Raw genomic sequence first — 24,784 nt, forward strand, 5'->3', positions numbered from 1 at the left:
TGCTAGAAGAAGAAAGAAAGGAGTGGGCATATGTCAAATGGCTGTTCTAAGTGGGAGAGTGCATCATGGGCTTGGGGGATTGGAAGTCTCTTGGAAACGCCAGAGCATGAGGATGTGTCTTAATTGACTTCAACAGCAGCTGACCTTGAGACAAAGATTCAAGTCCAAGAGTTTTTTAGGGGAGGTCAAAGAAAACGCCAGTGGTGAAGCAGGAGAGTCAGACAGGGAAGGGAATGCAGCCAATGAAGGTTATGTCATCAAGCCAGCTACTGTAAGCTACCGGAGGGGCAACTGGAGTTCAGCGTTGTGGGGAAACTCTGGAAAATGGTATATAACATAGGCCTCAGAGTTATCCCACTGATGGGGCAATAGAGCTGTGCTTTTCATATACTAAATCCCTGTCATTGGTTGAGGACGACTCCTGGGGGTCAGTTCGCTCCTTCTGGCCTGCCATGTGTTCCTGACAGAGCATAGGCCTCAAGGAAGTATGAAGCAACACTTTCCCCTGGAAGTTGGTTTCTGCATATGGATGTGATGAGGCCAAGAGGTGTATGCAGGCCACCAAAAGAGTCTGCTACAGTTTGTAAGGCGAGCAATAGAGGATGATGATAAAATTGCAGCAAGGACCAAATTTTTAAGGCTCTTGTATGTCATTCCTTTGAGCTTTATTCTGTATTGAGGAAGCAGCATTGCAAGATTTTAGGTAGGAAAGTGGTCTGATAAGATTTGAATTTGAGAAAGAACATTCTGGCTACAGAATGAATGACAGAATTGGCGTGGGGGGGTGGAGAATATCTAGTCCAGGAGACCAATTAGGAAGATAAATTTACCATATGGTATAGAAATGACTGAGCTAAAAGACATGGGACGGTGCTAGAGATGGGGATGAGCAGATGGAATGGAGAGCTGTTCAGGAGATAGAAGTGACTGAAATTGTGAGGGATTAGATGTGAGGAGGGATCAGGGATGACTCCCTGGTGACGGCCTCCCTGATTGGATGATGGTGGCACTCACCTAGATGGGATGCACAGGAGGGGTATCAGTGCTGGGCTAAAGTGGTAAGGCTTGTTGAACATGGTAAATTGGAGATACTTGTAAAGTATCCAGGTGGAGAATCCAGTGGGCAATGGATGCAGGATTATTGAACTCAAGAGAAAGATCTGGACTGAGAAGAACTGTTTAGAAACCACCAGTTTATGGAAGAGATTTAAGGGCAGAGAAGCAGAAGAAATTCCAGCATACATAACTGAAAGTTTGCCATGTGGGATGAGTTGATTGAATGTTACTATCAACGTCCATTCATATGAAGTCCTTTGCTAAGCTAGAGATGACCTGGCATCTATCATCCCTAGCTATTGCTTTGCCTTTATTTCTCTCCACATCTTTCTAAAGTGATTATTTCTTTCCCTCAGCCTAGTTTGATTTGGAGAGAGAACAAGACAAATTGTGTGATTTGGGTCAAGCTGTAGAAACTCTAATTATTAGCTTCTTCATCTGTAAAATGGGGATCCCATAAGTGGAGACTGGTTTGTCTGATAGTCAATTGAAGACACTTTCTTGAGAAGCTTTCCAAAGCTTCTTCCCTCTCCTGACCTCTAAAGATCTTAAATGTGGGCATGGTGGCTTACACCTGTAATCCCAGCACTTGGGGAGGCTGAGGTGGGAGGATAACGGGAGGCCAAAAAGTTCAAGACTAACATGGACAACATAGGGAAATGCTATGTCTACAAAAACAAAACAATTAGTCAGGCATGGTGTTGCATGCCTGTGGTCCCAGCTACACAGAAGGCTGAGGCTAGATGAGTGATTAAGCCTGGGAGCTTGAGGCTGCAGTGAGCTGTGATGGTGCCTTTGCACTCCAGACTGGGTGAGAGAATGAGACCCTGTCTACAAAAAAAAAAAAAAAAAAAAAAAATCAAACTCACATTCTTGCCCTACAGGGCACTTAGCTGGGTTGGTACAAGATATTCCTCAGAATTAGGGGGCGTGCCCAAGATGGCCAAATAGGAACAGCTCCAGCCTCCAGCTCCCAGTGTGAGCAACAAAGAAGACGGGTGATTTCTGCATTTTCAACTGAGGTACTGGGTTCATCTCACTGGGTCGTGTCGGACAGTTGGCGCTGGTCCATGGGTGCAGCCCAACCAGCAAGAGCTAAAGCAGGGCAAGGCATCGCCTCACCTGGGAAGCGCAAGGGGGAAGGGAATCCCTTTTCCTAGCCAAAGGAAATTGAAACACACAACACCTGGAAAATCGGGTAACTCCCACCCTAATACTGCGCTTTACCAAGGGTCTTAGTAAACGACACACCAGGAGATTATATCCCACACCTGGCCCAGAGGGTCCCACGCCCAAGGAGCCTCCCTCATTGCTAGCACAGCAGTCTGAGATCTAATTGCAAGGCGGCAGCGAGGCTGGGGGAGGGGCGCCCACCATTGCTGAGGCTTAAGTAGGTAAACAAAGCCGCCAGGAAGCTCGAATTGGGTGGAGCCCACCACAGCTCAAGGAGGCCGGCCTGCCTCTGTGCACTCCTCCTCTGGGGACAGGGCATAGCTAAACAAAAAGCAGCAGAAACCTCAGCAGAGGTAAATGCGCCTGTCTGACAGTTTTGAAGAGAGCAGTGGATCTCCTAGCATAGAGGTTGAGATCTGAGAATGGACAAACTGCCTGCTCAAGTAGGTCCCTGACCCCTGAGTAGCCTAACTGGGAGGCATCCCCAACTAGGTGCAGACTGACACCTCACACAGCGGGGTACACCCCTGAGACGAAGCTTCCAGAGCAAGAATCAGACAGCAACACTCACTGTTCAGCAATATTCTATCTTCTGCAGCCTCCGCTGCTGATACCCAGGCAAACAGGGTCTGGAGTGGACCTCAGGCAAACTCCAACAGACATACAGCTGATGGTCCTGATTCTCAGAAGGAAAACTAACAAACAGAAAGGACACCCACATCAAAACCCCATCAGTACGTCACCATCATCAAAGACCAAAGGCAGATAAAACCACAAAGATGGGGAAAAAGCAGTGTAGAAAAGCTGGAAATTCAAAAAATCAGAACACATCTCTCTCCAAAGGAACGCAGCTCATCACCAGCAACGGAACAAAACTGGACGGAAAATGACTTCAACGAGTTGAGAGAAGGCTTCAGTTGATCAAACTTCTCAGAGCTAAAGGAGGAACTATGTAACCAGAGCAAAGAAATGAAAAACCTTGAAAAAAGATTTGACGAATGGCTAACTAGAATAACCAATGTAGAGAAGTCCTTAAAAGAACTGATAGAGATGAAAACCATAACATGAGAACTACGGTGACAAATGCACAAGCTTCAGTAACCGACTCGATCATCTGGAAGAAAGAGTATCAGTGATTGAAGATCAAATGAATGAAATGAAGTGAGAAGTGTAGAGAAAAAAGAATAAAAAGAAATGAACAAAGCCTCCAAGAAACATGCGATTATGTGAAAAGACCAAATCTACGTCTGATTGGTGTACCTGAAAGTGATGTGGAAAATGGAACCAAGTTGGAAAACACTCTGCAGGATATCATCCAGGAGAACTTCCCCAACCTAGCAAGGTAGGCCAACATTCAAATTCAGGAAATACAGAGAATGCCACAAAGATACTCCTCGAGAAGAGCAACTCCAAGACACATAATTGTCAGATTCACCAAAGTTGAAATGAAGGAAAAAATATTAAGGGCAGCCAGAGAGAAAGGTCGGGTTACACACAAAGGGAAGCCCATCAGACTAATAGCATATCTCTTGGCAGAAACTCTCCAAGCCAGAAGAGAGTAGGGGCCAATATTCAACATTCTTAAAGAAAAGAATTTTCAACCCAGAATTTCATATGCAGCCAAACTAAGTTTCATAAGTGAAGGAGAAATAAAATCCTTTACAGACAAGCAAATGCTTAGAGATTTTGTCACCACCAGGCCTGCCCTACAAGAGATCCTGAAGGAAGCACTAAACATGGAAAGGAACAATAGGTACCAGCCATTGCAAAAACATGTCAAAATGTAAAGTCCATCGATGCTAGGAAGAAACTGCATCAACTAGTGAGCAAAATAACCAGTTAATATCATAATGACAGGATCAAGTTCACACATAACAATATTAACCTTAAATGTAAATGGACTAAATGGTCCAATTAAAAGACACAGACTGGCAAATTGGATAGAGTCGAGATCCATCAGTTTGCTGTATTCAGGAGACCCATCTCACATGCAGAGATATACATAGGCTCAAAATAAAGGGATGGAGGAAGATCTACCAAGCAAATGGAAAACAAAAAAAAGCAGAGGTTGCAATCCTACTCTGATAAAACAGACTTTAAACCATCAAAGATCAAACGAGACAAAGAAGGCCATTACATAATGGTAAAGGGATCAATTCATCAGGAAGAGCTAACTATCCTAAATATATATGCACCCAATACAGGAGCACCCAGATTCATAAAGCAAGTCCTTAGAGACTTACAAAGAGACTTAGACTCCCATACAATAATAATGGGAGACTTTAACACCCCACTGTCAACATTAGACAGATCAACAAGACAGGAAGTCAACAAGGATATCCAGGAATTGAACTCAACTCTGCACCAAGCGGACCTAATAGACATCTACAGAACTCTCCACTCTAAAGCAACAGAATGTACATTCTTCTAAGCACCACATAGCACTTACTCCAAATTTGACCACATAGTTGGAAGTAAAGCACTCCTCAGCAAATGCAAAAGAACAGAAATTATAACAAACTGTCCCTCAGACCACAATGCAATCAAACTAGAACTCAGGACTAAGAAACTCAATCAAAACCAATCAACTACATGGAAACTGAACAACCTGCTCCTGAATGACTACTGGGTACATAACGAAATGAAGGCAGAAATAAAGATGTTCTTTGAAACCAATGAGAACAAAGATACAACATACCAGAATCTCTGTGACACATTTAAAGCAGTGTGCAGAGGGAAATTTATAGCACTAAATGCCCACAAGAGAAAGCAGGAAAGATCTAAATTGACACCCTAACATCACAATTAAAAGAACTAGAGAAGCAAGAGCAAACACATTCAAAAGCTAGAAGAAGACAAGAAATAACTAAGATCAGAGCAGAACTGAAGGAGATAGAGACACAAAAAACCCTCCAGAAAATCAATGAATCCAGGAGCTGGTCTTTTGAAAAGATCAACAAAATTGATAGACCACTAGCAAGACTAATAAAGAAGAGAGAAGAATCAAATAGATGCAATAAAAAAATGATAAAGGGGATATCACCACTGACCCCACAGAAATACAAACTATCATTAGCGAATACTATAAACACCTCTATGCAAATAAACTAGAAAACCTGGAAGAAATGGATAATTTCATGGACACTTACACTCTCCCAAGACTAAACCAGGAAGAAGTTGAATTCCTGAATAAACCAATAGCAGGCTCTGAAATTGAGGCAATAATTAATAGCCTACCAACCAAAAAAAGTCAAGGACCAGACAGATTCACAGCCGAATTCTACCGGAGGTACAAGGAGGAGTTGGTACCATTCCTTCTGAAACTATTCCAATCAATAGAAAAAGAGGGAATTCTCCCTAACTCATTTTATGAGGCCAACATCATCCTGATACCAAAGCCTGACAGAAATACAACAAAAAAAGAGAATTTTAGACCAATATCCCTAATGAACATCGATGCAAAAATCCTCAATAAAATACTGGCAAACCGAATCCAGCAGCACATCAAAAAGCTTATCCACCATGATCAAGTGGGCTTCATCCCTGGGATGCAAGGCTGGTTCAACATATGCAAATCAATAAATGTAATCCAGTATATAAACAGAACAAAAGACAAAAACCACATGATTATCTCAATAGATGCAGAAAAGGCCTTTGACAAAATTCAACAGCCCTTCATGCTAAAAACTCTCAATAAATTCGGTATTGATGGAACATCTCAAAATAATAAGAGCTATTTATGACAAACCCACAGCCAATATCATACTGAATGGGCAAAAACTGGAAAAATTCCCTTTGAAAACTGGCACAAGACAGGGATGCCCTCTCTCACCACTCCTATTCAACATAGTGTTGGAAGTTCTGGCTAGGGCAATCAGACAAGAGAAAGAAATCAAGGGTATTCAGTTAGGAAAAGAAGAAGTCAAATTGTCCCTGTTTGCAGATGACATGATTGTATATTTAGAAAACCCCATCATCTCAGCCCAAAATCTCCTTAAGCTGATAAGCAACTTCAGCAAAGTCTCAGGATACAAAATCAATGTGCAAAAGTCACAAGCGTTCTTATACACCAGTAACAGACAAACAGAGCCAAATCATGAATGAACTCCCATTCACAGTAGCTTCAAAGAGAATAAAATACCTAAGAATCCAACTTACAAGGGATGTAAAGGACCTCTTCAAGGAGAGCTACAAAACACTGCTCAGTGAAATAAAAGAGGACACAAACAAATGGAAGAACATACCATGCTCATGGATAGGAAGAATCAATACTGTGAAAACGGCCATACTGCCCAAGGTAATTTATAGATTCGGTGCCATCCCCATTAAGCTACCAATGACTTTCTTCACAGAATTGGAAAAAACTGCTTTAAAGTTCATATGGAACCAAAAAAGACCCTGCATTGCCAAGACAATCCTAAGCCAAAAGAATAAAGCTGGAGGCATCACGGTACCTGACTTCAAACTATACTACAAGGCTACAGTAACCAAAACAGCATGGTACTGGTACTAGAACAGAAATATAGACCAATGGAACAGAACAGAGCCCTCAGAAATAATACCACACATCTACAGTCATCTGATCTTTGACAAACCTGACAAAAACAAGAAATGGGGAAAGGATTCCCTATTTAATAAATGGTGCTGGGAAAATTGACTAGCCATAAGTAGAAAGCTGAAACTGGATCCTTTCCTTATTCCTTATATGAAAATTAATTCAAGATGGATTAGAGACTTAAATGTTACACCTAAAACCATAAAAACCCTAGAAGAAAACCTAGGTAATACCATTCAGGACATAGGCATGGGCAAGGACTTCATGTCTAAAACACCAAAAGCAATGGCAACAAAAGCCAAAATTGACAAATGGGATCTAATTAAACTAAAGAGCTTCTGCACAGCAAAAGAAACTACCATCAGAGTGAACAGGCAACCTACAGAATGGGAGAAAATTTTTGCAATCTACTCATCTGACAAAGGGCTAATATCTAGAACCTATAAAGAACTCAATCAAATTTACAAGAAAAAAACAAACAACCCCATCAAAAAGTGGGCAAAGGATATGAACAGACACTTCTCAAAAGAAGATATTCATACAGCCAACAGACACATGAAAAAATGCTCATCATCACTGGCCATCAGAGAAATGCAAATCAAAACCACAATGAGATACCATCTCACACCAGTTAGAATGCCAATCACTAAAAAAAATCTGGAAACAACAGGTTCTGGAGAGGATGTGGAGAAATAGGAACACTTTTACACTGTTGGTGGGACTGTAAACTAGTTCAACCATTGTGGAAGACAGTGTGGCGATTCCTCAAGGACCTAGAACTAGAAATACCATTTGACCCGGCCATCCCATTACTGGGGATATACCCAAAGGATTATAAGTCATGCTGCTATAAAGACACATGCACACATATGTTTATTGCAGCACTATTCACAATAGCAATCAACCTAAATGCCCATCAGTGACAGACTGGATTAAGAAAATGTGGCACATATACACCATGGAATACTATGCAGCCATAAAAAAGGATGAGTTCATGTCCTTTGTAGGGACATGGATGCAGCTGGAAACCATCATTCTCAGCAAACTATCACAAGAACAGAAAACCAAACACTGCATGTTCTCACTCATAGGTGGGAATTGAACAATGAGATCACTTGGACACAGAAAGGGGAACATCACACACCAGGTCCTATTGTGGGGTAGGTGGGAGGGATAGCATTAAGAGATATACCTAATGTAAATGATGAGTTAATGGGTGCAGCACACCAACATGGCACATGTATACATGTGTAACAAACCTGCATGTTGTGCACATGTACCCTATAACTTAAAGTATAAAAAAAAAAAAAAAAAAAAAAAAGATACTCCTCACTGCACCAGCCATGAGCATTCACCCCAGCAAGCACTGCACCTTTTACCTGCTAATGCTGGTTCATCTTTTACCTAGCACTTCATAACTGATTGAATAGCAGCTATGCTTGGGACCATTTAGGATGGTCCCAAAATCCCAACCACTGAGACCACTGTGAGAAAAGCCCTTCGTAACAACTTACTTTCTCTTTGTGTTAGTTTTATGCCAAGTATCTACAGATGTACAACTCTTCTGCCAGACAGTTCTGCAGGCCACGGACAGGATGGCCCCTCTGAAGGAATGTGCAGGTGATGACATTTCTTTCATCATTTTGGTATTTAAACATGACACTCTGTCCAGCAACAATGAAATGCACTCCTGATTGTTTATGGCATGGCTATAGGTGGAACGGGCTGTGAACGTCTGCACTATATTTTGCTCCATCAACTCTTGTTATCTGGGTTGATATAGCAAGAGAGATAACAAGAGTTGTGTGTTAGAGAGAGAACACAGCCACCCAGCATTGAGCAGGCTGAAAATACTGCCACTGTCAAAATACTGCCTGTGGCATGCGGTTAAACACACAGTGTTACGCCAGGAGTTGCTCAATTTCAATATATCCGCTAGATCATTCCAACCAGCTTTCTTATATTCCCAGGCTCTGGCAATGCTACTGCCGTTTCCTTACTCACTCCAGTTTAAGTCCATCAGCTCGACTCCTTTTTCGCCACTCATTTCCTGTATGCAGGTTGTCATCATTTATCAGTAATAATAGCATTTATTTACCATTTACTATATTCCAGACAAACCCTGTGCTCAGTGCCTTTAAATACTTTATCAAATTTAGTCATTACAACAACTTTCTGAGGTAGGGCTATTTTTATATTTTTTTGCAGCTATGGAAACGAGGGTTAGAAAAGTTAAGTAGCAAGCCTAAAACACCACACAGCTAGAAAGTGGCAGAGCTGGAATATGGATCTGGCTTTCCCAGCCACTTATGTACCATAGTCCCTCCTGTAGAGCATTAATGATCTTATCTGTCCCTCCTTTATGTGACACTTTGAAGTTTCCAAAGCATTGTCACAAAGCGTATCCTTTGATCCTCCGAGTGGAGCAGAGAACTAGGCAGGACATGTATCATTGTCATTTCCACAGAAGTGACTAAGCCCAACGGGGTTTCACCGACCTACTCAAAGCCATGCGTCCACGCCTTGGACTCAGATCTTCTCTCTTTTCATTATTCCCATAAATATCATGCTTTTTGTTCAGAGAAGCTGATTCTTCCGTAATGACCAATGTATAAAATTTCATGGGAGGCCAGATTTAGCCTACTACAAAGATATTTCAGATGGTTGAAGTTTTCCAAAAATGGAAGAGGAGGTAGTGAGTTCTTCCTTTTCAGTATTCATTCAAACACTGAGCAGTCACTGGCTAGGCTAGAAAATCATTGAGGGAATTCAACCCTGGGGGCAGGGTAAATAAAGGCAGCTACAGTAGATGCGTTCTAAAGGTCATCTCTCCCTGAGATCTGATGGCTCAATTTTCTGGACACCACTCTGTCCTCTCCATTTTGGTTGTAGTGGTTCTGCTCCCTCACCCTGGCTTACTGCAGCCATCTCCTGGTTGATTTTTCTGGACTTTGTCTTTCAATTCATTTAGCCTCCCTTGACCAGGGTGATTGTCACCAAAGTTGTGCCCAGCATAGACTTTATCTCTTTCTAAATCTTCAATGGCTCCCTTTGACCAGCCATATCCACTTGAAGCCCCTCTAATTGATGTTCGTTATCTGTCTACATCCTCTATCCAAGGTCATTTTTTATTTCTCCCAAACTCGGTTTCTACTTCAGTCAACTCAATCATTTACCTGCTCCCAGAGACATCAGACTTATTCTACCTTCACCTCTTTGCTTTGTCTCTCTCTGAAACATTCTCCACTTTCCCTCTTGCCCACTTAGCTCCATCTATTCTTTCATGCCTAAGGCAATCTTATTTTCAGTTCAACAAACAAAAACATTGAATGAATTCCTCACACTTAGGAGCAATCTTCCACTCATACAGTGAGGCCACAGAGACCCCAAAATAAGCAAGAGAGGGCCCTGTCCTCGGGGAAGAGTACAATGAGAACCAGCTGCTCTGGGCAAGCCTTAGATTTGAACACTTGATTCTACATCAGCTAGTTTTCTTGGTAGTTGATGTGAGCTGATTCTGTCTGTCCCACAAAGGGTAGAAAGTGAACCTTCTTCCAACACCCCACGCACCATGCAAGAAAATGGTAGGCAAGCAAATAGTTCCAGGTTACATGATTGAGGAGTCTACGATTGCATGTTTGACTTTATCCCCACATTCACTCACACACACGTGCACACACACACATATGTGTGCATGCAGCCCACCAATGATTTGAATTTCTGGCATATTGGAAGGGGGGTGGCATTTAAAGATAAAATCTCATCTCTACTACTTTCTTGGAAAAGGGGTATAACAAAACTCTGGTTAGAAGAGAAGAGTCTGAAATCTGACTTCTTGATTTAAGTCCCAGCTCTGCCAACAGCTAGGTGACCTTAACAAGCCACTTAATGTCTCATTGCCTCAACTTTCTCAACAACAACAAAAAGCAGGTGTTGGGGATAATTTAACAAACAAGCAGTATACAATGCCTTTCTCCCAATAGGGTCAAGTTACTGTAAGGATCAAGTAAGTTAGTATTTGTGCAGCACTCCGAACAATTCCTGGCATGTGGTAATCATGAAATAAGTGTTAGCTGTTCTTATTATTACTAATTCAGAAACCTTGGTCAGACTGCTTAAATTTCCTGAACCTTGTTTTCCTCATCTGCAAGATGAGAACAACGCTCACCTCCATAAGCTGGCTCTGAGAATTAAGTGTGAAAATATTGAGAAAGCTTTTCTAGAAAAGCTTCCCTTATCTTTGACCCAAGGCCTGGACTTACACTCCCCAAACAACACAACTACGACTTTCTCTTCTCCCTACTTCTTTAGCCATTTTGCAAGTCTATCATACATGCTACTGTAGTAAGCCGGTTGTTTTTATTCCATAGAAAATGCTGGCCTCTGACAAATTCATCTTTAGAAAATTGTAACCTAAATGACACTAGACAATTGCATAACCCAAAGACTGTTCAAGTTCCCCAAGCCCACAGGCAGCTTTTCCACAGCCCATCCCTGCCCATTTTGGCAAACTGTGAACAGCAGAGAGAGGAATTGGCCCTCCCCAGGAAGATTTGGGGCCCGAGGCACATCATACCATGTAAAATCTGGTTAAGATAAATATCAAGAGCAGCCTTGAAAGCAAAAAAGAAGTCAAAGCAGGTCAGACAGCAGCCGGAGGGAGTTTGGGAAGGGGAGGAGGGCCTGAGTCACCAGCTCTGCCTGAGATGATCACTAGAATCGAGTTTCCAGAGAAAGGCAGGCTTCCTGAGCCGTGGATGCTAAGCCTGCCTGGTAGCTGCAGATGTAAGCCATGGGCTAGGTTTTGAAGGCCCAGGAACCCCCTCCCCCCACAAATGGGGTCCAGACTTGTTTCTCTGGTTGCTTGTTCTCTAGAGATGCTGCCAAAGAAGACACCAAGGGGAAAGTGACTGACTTACCTAGTTCAGGAAGGTCCAGTGGCCTCCAGGGGAGACGCTGAGTACCTACTTGCGGTGGGCTTGATAATAATGGAGAGTGGAGGCCAGGTGCAGTGGCTCAAGCCTGTAACTCCAACACTTTGGGAGACCAAGGCAGGTGGGTGATCCTTCTCCATAAGGATCACCTGAGGTCAGGAGTTCACGACCAGCCTGATCAACACAGTGAAACTCGGTCCCTACTAAAAATACAAAAATTAGCTGGGTGTGGTGGCACACACCTGTACTCCCAGCTACTCAGAGGCTGAGACAGGAGAATTGCTTGAACCTGGGAGGCAGAGGTTGCAATGAGCCAAGATCACACCACTGCACTCCAGCCTGGGCAACAGAGCAAGACTCCATCTAAAAAAACAAAAAATAAAAATAACAATGGAGAGTGGAGTCAGACTCCAGGGGAGGAGGGTTTGAAGGCACTGCAAATCGGCTCTTCTACCGGAGGGGCTGAATTGTTCCAGAGGCCACGTAGACTTTCTAGAGCTGCAATGTTTGTTTCTAGCAAAGTCAGAGGTTTTTTGCAAGCTCCTCCTCTGTTCTATGTCTCCACAGGACTTCTCTGTAGGACTAGGCTGAGAAGGCAAGTTCTCAGTTTCGTATGGTAGAGGGGGACAGAGGCTACAATGTCACTGGTGGAACCAGGCTCTCTATGGCATAGATGGGGTAGAGAGAGGCGTGTAGAGCCTTGAAAGGAGATATCAAGGCATTCAGGAAAGGAAAAAAGAGCAAGAATGCATTGAGTCATACCACTCTGAAATGTTTTGATGAGTCAAGCATCCTCTCATGGTGTTATTAATGTCAAAGAAACAATTCCTTGGGTTTATATTGAGGTTGCACAAGTTAGCTCACAACCAATTCCTGACCACTGTGCTAAGAGCTGGGTGAAGATCAGTGAATGTCACAATGTTATGTTACTCTCAAGAGCTTTCTCCATGAGGCAAAAAGAGGAATAATATTAAGCAATAGAGGAATAGCTGAGCTGCCTTTCTGTCCAATATTGGTTTACAGTGCTCACAAATTTTTAGCAAGTGAATCCTTCTAGAACTGTGGATTTAGCATTGGGGGTCAAAGGGAAGTTGGCTGCCATTTCCTGAATAGAACTTTGGTGCCAAACAGAACCATGCCTGGTTGACTTCTTCAAGGTAATACAATGGTTAATAAAATTGGAGTCTGTTTTCTTAAGGGGTCCCTGAACAGTTGTGGAGAAAAGAAATCCTTTTGAGATATTTTGTGTATACTTACTATGCGTTTCTTATTTTTGTTTTTGAGATGGAGTCTCGCTCTGTCACCCAGGCTGGAGTGCAATGGTGTAATTTTGGCTCACTGCAACCTCCGCCTCCTGGGTTCAAGCAATTCTCCCGCCTCAGCCTCCTGAGTAGCTGGGACTACAGGCATGCGTCACCACTCCTGGCTAATTTTTTGTATTTAGTAGAGATGGAGTTTCACCATGTTGACCAGGCTGGTCTCAAACTCCTGACCTCAGGTGATCCACCCGCCTCAGCCTCCCAAAGTGCTGGGGTTACAGGCGTGAACCACCATGCCCAGCCATTACTATGCACTTCTAAATCAACCACAGTATGAGAAAGAATAATATTACTTGATATTAGGCAGGAGACAAACAGGGAACTAACAAAGTTTGGAGCAACTGATCTCATTTTATGAAGCTGAAGAAAGATTAAGTACATGATTCAAAGCCACCACACAACAGAAGTGAGTTGAGCATTGAGTGTTTCTAACGATCTCTCTGGTGTTGCTTATCTGAGGGACCGAGTTTTATGCACTGGAGTAGCAACAGCTGAATGTTATTGAGTGCTTATTAGGGTGCCAGTAGGTTTCAAAGCACATTTCATGGGCAACTAATTTAATCCATCTGGCCATTTTCTTGGCTGTGATTATCACCATTTTACAGATGAGCTGACTGAAGCTCAGAGAGGTTATAGAACTTGCCCAAGGTTACAGAGCTAGCCAAGACAGGGCTGAGGTTCACATCTGGGACACCTGGTTCCAGATACAGGCACTTCACCAGTCTCCCACTTCTTGGGGAAAAGCATGCGTCCAAGTGGGCAGGAGACAGCTCATCGTCATCTGAGCACACAGTGGGAATGAGAGGAATCTCAAAAAGCAGAAAGAGCCATCCTCTCTACTGTGGAACCAGTGAGGTTCTGGTCCTGGATTCCACACCCTGGACAGCCTAAAGTTCTGATAGGATGCAAACCACGGGGAAGGATGCTGGTAGGCAAGGAAACAGCTGAGCCCTCTGACACCTGGATCTGGAAGCCTCCTGCCCCTCCACACCACATTCCCCACCCCCATCCATACACACGCCGCTGCCCTCCCTTCCATTCTCACCTGTTTATGCGCTCCACCTCAATGAGGCAGAGAGGACTGTACAATTTGTCCTGATACCTGCCAAGTAGGGGAGCCCCCACCACTCAGTGAAGAAGCAGGTACAGCCCAAGTGCAGTGACCAGTCCATAGGGGACCAAGGATTCCAAGTTCTGAAACTGACTTGATGAGGCTCTGCTGGGGAAAAGCCCCATCTGATGGAGATTCACCTATTCCTGACCGACTTCGACCTCAGCATCCTAAGAAGGGCACAACCATGGCTCTGGAATTTTCCACAGCACAGTGCAGGAAAAGCTGGCTTTGTTCTGGCATAGGGAGGCTGTCTCCAGGGGATGCTAATAATAAAAAAAGAACATGTGTAGGTTGCATCCGCAGCCCAGTTGCTTTGCGAGATCATTGTGCTCGGTCCGGAGGGTCATTAATTTTAGCTGCCTCGTTGCCACCCACATATGCAGCCAATACATTCCTTGGGGGCAGGAGAAAAAGCACAATTTGGGATCCAGTCTGACCAGGGTTTAGATGATATTCACACAGGGTTAACATTCTGGTGCTTAAATTCCTTGTTTGATCAAATGGAGCTGAGACCACTATGTACCCTACATTATTATCTGAGATTTAATGAGATAACACAATTAAAGAAACAGAATCATAACTAACCTCTGTCATCCATTCTTCTGGTGCTGTAGGTCTGTGTTCTCATTTGATTCCCCACCACATCCTATGAGAGAGAGAGAGTATTATCCACATTTTACAGAAGAGGAATGTCCGGGAAATATGTGATTTGATTAATTTCATACAGCTGGAGAAGGAAGTGACCCCAAAATGTAACCCAGGACAGGATGACTCCAAAATGTATGCCCTTACCCAATGTAGTTCTTCTTACAATGCTGACCTGCAGTAGGCACGGAGCAAACCTTGATTCCCTTCTTTATTTCCGCACTTAGTCTTTTTGAAAGCACAATCTGGTCACTCCCAATAAATCATTGGGCAGCCCGACTAATCAAATGCTTCTTCAGTCACCAAGGGACAGAGGCATCCTGGGTGCCACATCCCATACAGACCTGTCACTGGGCAAACCTGCGGATCTCTCAGACAGTGTTTATGAGGACCGGTGAGAGACAAAACTGTCAGTTACAAAGCTGTGACCAGCTACTATGCAGCTGGAGCCCCAGGCCTTGGCATGAAGCTCCTCCTCTTTCCAGGGGCTTCTCTTTTCTCTTGATTAGAGATTTGGCTGGAATGTTTGAGCACTTGAAGTCAGGGCATAAAGAAAGAGGAAAGGAGTGTGGGAGAGGAATGATGAGCCAGCACTTTCTATGTGTTGATGCAGAGAAAGAGAAAGGGTAATTTGAGGATGTTCCTTCCCATGGGGCAATGGAGCAGAGAAAGTCACACTGCAGCGGTATTTCAAGGGGTTTAAGAGAAGTTATAAAAGCCATGAGGGAGGTTCATTGGGTTGCTAAAGAAATGAAAGAGGATAACAAGTCTCATCCATGTGTCCGTGTTTGAGGACTTAAAAGCCATAACAAGGAACATTTGGATGGTATTAAGCTCTGTGGGAAGGACTTGGGGCTTTAACTCTTGGTGCACTAGCACCTTTATGTAGTCCAGAACGTCAGGAAGTCTCTGTGGGCCACGCTCCTAAAAATTTCACCTGCCATCTTCATCACTCCAAAGAGAAAGGAAGAGGCACATCCCTAAAGGCCTGGCAGTGTCGTGCTCACTCATGGGAAGTGCTGTCCCAGCCCTCAGTCCTTTCAAGTCATTCACTTTCTAAGTAAGCATCTCCCAAGGGCGACTTGCATCAGGTTGTCGGCGCTGCTTTCTGAAAGATAAATAAGTTATTCTATCAAATTATGCTCACTTATTTCTGTCAACATGTATGTAAACTCAGATGTCGCCTCCCTGTGAATGCATCAGATGCTGTACTGCTCTCCCCACTAGGGTGGGCCCTCTGCAGCCACAAATAGAGGAGACAGTTGGCGATAAAATCATAACTCTGATGAACAGAGAGGCTGAGTGCAGTAGCAAACCTGTAGAAATTCTAGGCTCACAGGAATAGCAAAAGACAGCCCACTAAATAAAGAGACTGTCAAGAAGCGTTTCACAACTAACACAAGCAGTCAATGGATTCCCATCCACCACCAACGTCTTTCATGATTTTCCTCATCCACAGGTTCAATGAGAAGCTTTGTAAATTTATTTTGTTTAATTGCAGACAATAATCACTCTCAGGGCTGGGCGTGGTGGCTCACGCCTGTAATCCCAGCACTTTGGGAGGCTGAGGTGGGCGGATCACCTGAGGTCAGGAGTTCAAGACTAGCCTGGCCAACATGGTGAAACCCTGTCTCCACTAAAAATACAAAAATCAGCTGGGCGTGGTAGCAGGTGCCTGTAGTCCCAGCTACTCTGGAGGCTGAGCAAGGAGAATGGTTTGAATATGGGAAACAGAGGTTGCAGTGAGCTGAGAATACGCCACTGCACTCCAGCCTGGGTGACCGAGTAAGACTGTTTCAAAAAAAAAAAGAAAATCACACTCAGCCCTTTTACCTCCACCCCACCTCCAGACCCCACCCCTTGGGTCTGGTCTTGCAACCAGCTGTTTAGAAACTTAAAAAAAAAATGACACATAAAAATTGTGTGCATTTATGGTGTAGAGCAAAATGTTTTGAAATATGTATACATTATGGAATGGCTAAATTGAGTTAATATATGCATTACCTCACATACTTATTTTTTGTGCATGAGGAGAACACTTAAAATCTACTCTTAGTGATTTTCAAGTACATAATACATTGTTATCAACTCTAGTCACAATAAATCTCTTGAACTTATCCCTCCTGTCTAACTGAAATGTATCCTTTGACCAAAATCCCCCCAGTCTTCCCCACCACCACAGAGAGCTGTTACCATACTTGTGGTTGTAAGCTATTGCTGGGGAGCCAGTGTATTTGTTTTGAACAGAATTAAACAACACAGAAAATCCCTGTCCAGACCCTCAACCAAGTTAATTCATTCAAAAAAATATTTCTGAGTTCCTCTTAGGAACTTACAGCCTAATGGGCAAAACAAACTGCTTGTAAAATCTCAGTTTACTTGATACATGGAATTGCCTTTTAAAGAATGGTGGCCATTTTAACAGAGAAAACAAATTTGGAGGGTATAATCAATCGTTGAGTAAATCTGCTTTGTGTAGCATGCCTGCTCAAAGTTTGTTTGTTTCACAGTAAATTCCTTTCTGATGCCCTTACCTCATCAAGTGGTTGAGATGAGGCGTGTACTCGGTTCTTCCTTTTTATAAATAGCAAAGCTACTTGGAACACTAAAGGGGGAAATGAATCCATACCAGCAAATATCGTAGAAAGAGCATGGGCTCAGTCTCAGACACACCTGGGTCACAGCCCAACTCTGCCACTTACCTAGTTGAATGAACTTATGCAAGATTTTTTAATCTCCCTGAGCCTCAGTTTCTTGTTTATAAAAGAGGTTGTTGTCTGGATTAAGTATTACATAGAACAGCACTTGTAATACAGTAGGCATCCATGAATAGGAGCTTGTATGATTGCTACATCGCCACTACATTCAGGTGTGTTGGCCAAGACTTCACTTTGGATACACTTTTTTAACTGCCTGACTGTGGCCAAGGGCCAAACGACGGTGGAAACTAGAAAGATCAACTCTTAATTCTGCCCTTTGAACAACGTGTAGGCTGAAGGAAACTAAATATTTGTGTGTGTGTTGGAGCCACAATTTACGATCCATCCTTTTTGCAGGAGTGCCAACCCATGAGGTTGCCAGAGTAGCATTTCAGAGCATCTGCACAAACCCCACAGATCAATGCCAATGCCTGCCTGAGAATGAAAAAGCAATGGGACCAGGAAGGATAAGTCTTGTCAGTCAAAGAAAGAATATGCAGGAAGGACAAGGGCAAGTTGTCCTTGCGAGAATGGGATAGAGAAGAGATTTCCTCCAGACACCTCCAGGGTAGGGATGTAGAACCCTCCTTCTAGCTGCCTAATGTTCATTCTGTCTTTAGAGCATCCTTGAGGAAAGGAAGAAGACAGAGTTTTCCATCTGCCAGATGTCTCCCTTATCCTGAGTTTTATTCATATATCAATTTCTTTCCATTATCACAGGAGGTCTCCCAAGCCTCACTCCAACGGACTGCTTCCCAAGATGGTGGATTGGTTGATACCCTTTGGGCCCATCCCCAAAAGACAGGCAATACTGATTTTTTTTTGACTAAAATAAAGTATTGGCCTGCTAAGCCACAACCTCTTTGTGTAGACTTAAAAAGAAAAAAAAAAAAGTGGTAGAATATTCATAACATATATTTACCATTTTAACTATTTTTAGTGTGTAGTTCTGTGGCATTAAGTGCATTCACATTGCTGTGCAACCATTACCATCATCCATCTCCAGACCTTCATCATCTTCTTCCACTGAAACTCTGTACCCATTAAATAACCCCTTCTTTCCACCTACGCTTAGGTCCTGGAAACTACAATTCTACTTTGTCTCTATCACTTTTACTACTCTAGATACCTCACCTAAGTGAAATAATACAATATTTGTGCTTTTGTGACTGGCTTATTTCACTTAGCATAGGGTCTTCAAGGTTCATCCATGTTATAGAGTTTGTCGGAATTTCCGTCCTTTTTAAGGTCAAATGATTGTGTTGACTTAAAGATGCTGCAGTCTCAGTTGATGGCCTCATAGTTTGAGTCTTGCTATAAAACTTCATGCTTAACAAGGCTTTGAAAACCAACTTATTTCATTAGTACATAAGTAGCTGAAAGTGTTGCTGCATATTTATTGTAGCTGGTGAAAAAAACATAGATGTTTTAAATAAAAATTATCTTCACAGAATGGTATCTTAAGTTGGAAACTATATGTTGGCATCCTTGCAAAGAGATAGTATTATTTGATTAACACTTGTGATTGTAGAATCACTCATACTCTATGATTTCTGGCATCTGAGTGACAAGGCACATAAATAGGCCTCACAGGGAGGTCTACAGATAATTTCATACCCCAAGGTTACTCACTGAAATAACCAGATCAAAAACCAAGCAGCTGAATTCTCATCAAATTCCTCCCACCCTCTCTTACTAATCATCTTGCTAAAAGTTTTTAAACTCGCATCATAAACTATCAGATTTATGTGTTGATTAGTTTATTCAGTGGACATATTTATTTGCTAGAATTCTCTAAGTTAGCTGTAATCAATAAGGAAATATGAGGTATAAAAGAAAGCATAGCATTTGTTCAGGAGAAATGAGGCTCTTCTGGCCATGTAAACCTTAAAAATGATTACTTCAATCATATTTTGTAACTGTGGGTGTTGTGATACACGTTCAGTTATTCTGGAAGACTTTATAACGTTTCCTTAGAATCTGGACTTGTTGACAGTATTCTACAGTGTTATCAAGAGATGGAATAAGCACAGTAAGCCACTCGTAACTTTTTAAAATTTATAAGTATTAATTTTTAAGCTGGGTCTTCAACTTTTAAGGTAGCATTCCTCTCCAAGTGACTACACTTCCTCAATGTCCTTTGAACCATTATAGCATAGGATGAGAAAGGAACTAAAGGGGGAATGGAACATTTTTGATCACAGGAGAAAAATGATCTGGAAATCATAACAACAGATGAAGATGCCAGAAAGAAGAGCTTGTAGGATGAGGTGGAAAACAAAATACTGGCCCCTGAAGGCTCTGTTAAAAGCGACTTTTTGTAAGAATTTTGTATATCATGCCTGTCATGAACATTCAGCTTCATTGTGCAATGAAGACAGATGACAAGAATTTGCTGCTCCAACAACCAAAAAAAAAAAAAAAAAGCTCTGTGTCCTTGGAACCTGGTTTCTTCAGTTCCAAACATGCAGTGAAAACTTGTGCCTGTAAGAGCTGGGGGCAGTTGTTTATGTAACTACTTGAACATCTACATAAATATGAGCATGGGAGAAGCTTCCTCTATTCTCATCAGCTGTTCTAACGTGAAGAGGCATGCAGACTTGAGAGACGTGCACAGTTTAGCTGTCTTACACTGACTCTCTTACATAAGCTTCAAGGTCATGAAGTTTTCACCATTTTGTTTCCAAATAGTAGGAGGAAAAAACAAGTTTTACGAGTACCTTATCAGGGTGGGGAAAGGGCTGGGGAAGGTTTTAGGTTAGCAGAAAACTTTTGTAGATCAGACAAGGATGGGAGTTGTGAGGAAGAGATTAAAGGCAGAGGAACTGGTGGAGAAATATCCTGAGGAAAGAAGATCATAACAGTAGATGGGGAATTGACAATAGCCAGGAAGAGAGGCAGACCTTTCTTGGAGACAGAAGATAAGTAAAAAGCCAAGGAGGAAACAGAGATGACTTTTGACATTGAGAAAAAAAAAAGCCAAGGGAACTCAGACATCTTATTGCAAATGAGGAGGTGGTGTCTCCTTTTGCAGAAGAATGGGTGGAACTTGGGCTTTGGGATGGCTTGGCCTACCCCAAGTGGGGGAGGCAAGGTGGAGTTTGGAAGAGATGAATGAAGGGATAATCACGAAGTGATAGGGAGTCACCTGGGATGATGTAGACTCATAGTGGGACATAAGAACCTGTGCTTGGAGGATGTATTTAAAATCTTGGAGATGGGGTAATCTCTTGTGGTCATTATATCTAAGGCAGCACATTGTGAGTGCCAACAGAGGCCACTAGAGTTGAGTAGATTGAGGACATGCAAAGCCAGGGTATTAAAGCCACCTACTGGTTTATGGAAGCCAATGAGAAGGCAAACAAGAGATACAGGAGAGAAATTCAAAATTTTCACTGTTATATCTTAATAACCCTCAACTAAGCTAACGATGCCTCATCTGCGTGATAAAAACTTTGGGCACAGACATGATATAACTTTCAGAACCTTCTAAGTAGCATTTGACTTAGCAGAGCAAGGTGTTTTAGTTTAAAATCCTATCCTAGCATTGGATCTGATACGTCATGGAAATGAGGGTAGATGAATATGAGGAGGTGGAAGAACCAAACCACTGTGTCCATTCCTATAGGCACCGATGTCAAGGCAAAGTAATTGTCTTTGCCTCTGGGTCTAGCAGAGTCCTGTGTACACCTTCTGTTTTGGTTTTTAATCTGGCCTGAGGAAGTAGAAATCCCTTGGCTAGTAATTGGGTTATAACTATCTCTTTATAAATCATTCTCATAAAATCTTTGAGAACCCACGAGCAGGGTCTTTTTAATTTGTACCTCTCTACATCTCCCTTAGTTGCTGGCATGTATGTAGTGTTAAAAAATATATCCATAAAATGAATGAACAGATAAGTTGTGCTCTCTAAGAGTCCTTATTTCTCTAGAATACAATTTTTGTGGGGTTTTAAGCTTCTATGAACCTCCTCCATTCTTGTTCCACTCAGCATATTTTTTGAAAGATACATAGATATCATCTAACTGTAAACACAAAGTGTTTGCACTGGCCCCTGTAGGCAAGGTCTACTTCTTCCCACCAAGCCTGCCCTGGGTCCTCTGCTCTTAATTTTGCTGGTACCTGGACTGATAATCACCCTGCTCAATTGATTGTGCCTCCTACAACAATAGTGGAAGCCATAAATAAGAGGTGAAGTGGAGGAGCCTGGATAAATATAAAGAAGGCTGCATAACTATGATGATGCCTGTAGTAAGTGACACAGTCTCAGCTTGAAATCACCACTCCTGCTAGATGGAGGTCGCAGCTTTTTGCTGTCTTGGGACTACTGGTTACCAAGAATGTAACCAGTCCAGTCAACGCCTTTGTGTGAGTTAATAAAAGGTGTCCCTCTACAGAGGCAGAGGCAGCCTACACCAGAGTGCCTGGCATGGTGAAACAAACGGGCTGGATGTCAGCCTCCACGGGACCATTTGGGTGGGTAGGCACCTTATGCAGTGAACAACCTACATACCTGTATTCTTTGCCCCTGCTAGTTATGCACTCTTTTGGGCCTAGGTCTCCTGGGAGGTTTCCTACTCAGTCCTGAAGTAAGAATTACAGTCCCAGTCCCATTTGCATTCTAAAAATTGTATGTAAGTTTCCCAGTCCAAATTGTACCTTGGTAACAACGAGGAGATATAGAGGAACAGAGCCCGGGGTGTGCAGGTTGTGCTGTGATTACATGTTTGCATCACTTTGAACATGCACTTTTCCCTTCATTTAACAAAATGAATAGAATAACTCTACATGAAAGGCTTTTTCTGCTACATAAAGGCAAACTCTAGTTGTCTCTTCACATTCATCTTTGGGGTTTAGTGCTAGCAAGTGTAAAATTTACATATGTAAGATTTACTTACATGCTAGCTGTACCAGTCCAATGAAGTGATGGGGCGGGGGGAGGGGAGAAAGAAGGATGAATTTCCCTCATTTCCTCACCAGTCAAGTCTGGGTTTCCAGGACTCTTTTCAATGCAACTGTGCTAAATCAGGCAATGAGTCTTGGCGTTTCAGTGAGACAACTTGATTAAACCCTGGGTGGGTCCTGCTATCTCACCCCACCAGCTGGATCTCAGATTGACAGTGTTCAGACATGGCTTATGGGGGCTGTCAGAGTTGGAGGGGGTTGAGGTCCAGTGGAGGTTGTGTCTCTGCCAAAATCTGAAACCATATTTTCTGGGCATGACCAGTTTCTAAACCAGAAAAAGTGGCTCTGTGGATCTGACCAAAGAAGCCTGTCAATTTTTTTTTAAGACAATAGCAGGTTAGGATGAGTGCAATGAGGGTTGGATTCAGTGAGTAGAGGCCCATCTTTAAATCCATGAGATTTACTTTCCATGAGACTGGCCCCCCCTTTGCCACCTTTACTGTGGGAGTAATTTCTTAAAATGTTTCCAAGAAACTTGTGAGGCTGGATTTGCTTCTGTTGCAGGGCCCCATATGTGTTTTCCCTTGGGAAAGATAAAGTTTCCAATTAAAGGAAGAATTCCCTGGCTATCTCTTCACTATTACTCTTTCCGAGTGAGATGTAGCTTACAATTGCCCAATGTCAGCCAAGACTCAGCACCCATTCTTGACCAGTAACCACGATTCCTGCACCTCTACCCCATGGGGTGGTAAGACAAGATCTGGGTGAGTCCTGCTCATTGCTTGACTTGAACCAAAACTATAGGGCCCTCTGTGGACCAGGAGACCTCAGCTTTTAATGGGAAAGTCAGTAGGAGTTCAGTAAAGGGGTCTGGTGGGAAGCCCCGCTTGGCCTTCCCTACTTATAAAATCTGTAACACATGTTGACTAGATTCAGAAATATGTCATTGCCTCATAACTTTTTGAGGTTCCAACTTCTGGGGCCCCCAGGAGAGGAACCGTTGTTATGATAAGATCAGGATTTGGGACTAGCAGCTGAAGCCATTCAAGGCCTCTCCTCTCTGTGTTGTCTGCATTGCTTTCAGGCAGCCACAGAGATCTGGCTGCTCTCAGACTGACAGCCCAGGCAGCCTTGCCATGTAGAAATGAAGTAAACAACTAGATTTTGTTCCCCAGGAGAATATGTTGATGACCATGGCCACTGCCAGACCTGTGAGGCCTCATGTGCCAAGTGCCGGGGACCAACCCAGGAAGACTGCACTACCTGCCCCATGACAAGGTAAGTGGCTTCTCAGGATCTCCCGGTGGTGTGAGCTCATGGATTGCAGGGTGGAGAGAGGAGGTGCTTACCACCTTAGCGGCACCCCATGGGTCTGCAGTGAGAAAGAACCAAACTCCTTCCCACTCCACAGATATTCTCCTTGGTCTGGGCACAGCCCAGCTCTGTAGTATCCTCTCCCCATGACGCCCAGTCCCCATCACAGGGACCAGTTCCCTGGACATGGAACAGATTTCCTCACCAATGAATAGGGTGCCTTTGATGCCACTTTTGATGCCTGAAATCTCATCCTTTTGTGCACACCCATTCCTCAATCATCATTTCCATCTGCTGGTCAAGTGTCTACTTATTTCTAGAGTCAGTTCAAAAGTGAACTGTTCTTTTTTTTTTTTTTTTTTTTTCCCCCTGAGATAGAGTCTCGTTCTGTCACCCAAGTTGGAATGCAGTGGCACTATCTCTGCTCACTGCAACCTCTAACTCCTGGGTTCAAGCAATTCTCCTGTCTCAGCCTCCCTAGTAGCTGGGATTAGGCACCCGCCACCACGCCTGGCTAATTTTTGTATTTTTAGTAGATACGGGTTTCACCATGTTGGCCAGGCTGGTCTTGACCTCCTGACCTCAGGTGATCCACCCGCCTCGGCCTCCCAGAGTGCTGGGATTACAAGGGGTGAACTGTTCTTAAAGGCATTTCTGACCTCTTCTCAGTAAAATTAATCTCTTCCCAGCAAAAATTAACCATTTTTATATCTCTTTGCTCTCTATAAGCTTCCATAAGAGCACCTGTAGCCTTTGAAGGTTTTCATTTACAAAGCTATTTCTTCATCAGACTGTAAGCCACTTGAGATACTCATCTTTGATCTCTAGTACCTACCACAGTTCTGGGATAATAGTAGACGCTCAGTGATGTTTGCTAACTGAGTTAATGTGGTAGCAAGTATGTAAATGGAATAAGCATCTTTGCTAATACACTGGGAATTTCTAATAAAGAAAGCTGGAGGCCTGTTGTATTTTCATTCAATGCTCCTCTGAGCCTGGCACTGAATATTTGTTGGCTGCTGAGTGTTTCACTGAATGGCCTCATCACTGCCCTTCCCAATGCAAAGGAA

The 24,784-nt window shown here is 43.0% G+C and overlaps 1 protein-coding gene and 1 long non-coding RNA gene across 4 annotated transcripts in view; one reads left to right on the forward strand and one right to left on the reverse strand.

The window, feature by feature from the left end:
* Positions 1–15,015, reverse strand: part of LOC126937833 (uncharacterized) — a 40,504-nt gene extending 25,489 nt beyond the window's left edge. Inside the window, exons 1-2 of the long non-coding RNA XR_007719866.1 lie at positions 14,944–15,015; positions 14,737–14,797 (exon numbers count right to left, since the gene is read on the reverse strand). This is a non-coding gene — a long non-coding RNA (uncharacterized LOC126937833). The remainder of the gene's footprint in view (positions 1–14,736; positions 14,798–14,943) is intronic.
* The window catches only part of PCSK5 (proprotein convertase subtilisin/kexin type 5), a 468,460-nt gene that overhangs the window by 319,122 nt on the left and 124,554 nt on the right, over positions 1–24,784 (forward strand). For all 3 annotated transcript variants that reach the window (XM_050761595.1, XM_050761597.1, XM_050761598.1), the window contains exon 21: positions 23,576–23,678. In XM_050761595.1, the coding sequence (XP_050617552.1) occupies positions 23,576–23,678 (103 nt within the window). The remainder of the gene's footprint in view (positions 1–23,575; positions 23,679–24,784) is intronic.

This window comes from Macaca thibetana, chromosome 15 (genome assembly GCF_024542745.1).
Source record: "Macaca thibetana thibetana isolate TM-01 chromosome 15, ASM2454274v1, whole genome shotgun sequence".
Classification (NCBI taxonomy): domain Eukaryota; kingdom Metazoa; phylum Chordata; class Mammalia; order Primates; family Cercopithecidae; genus Macaca; species Macaca thibetana.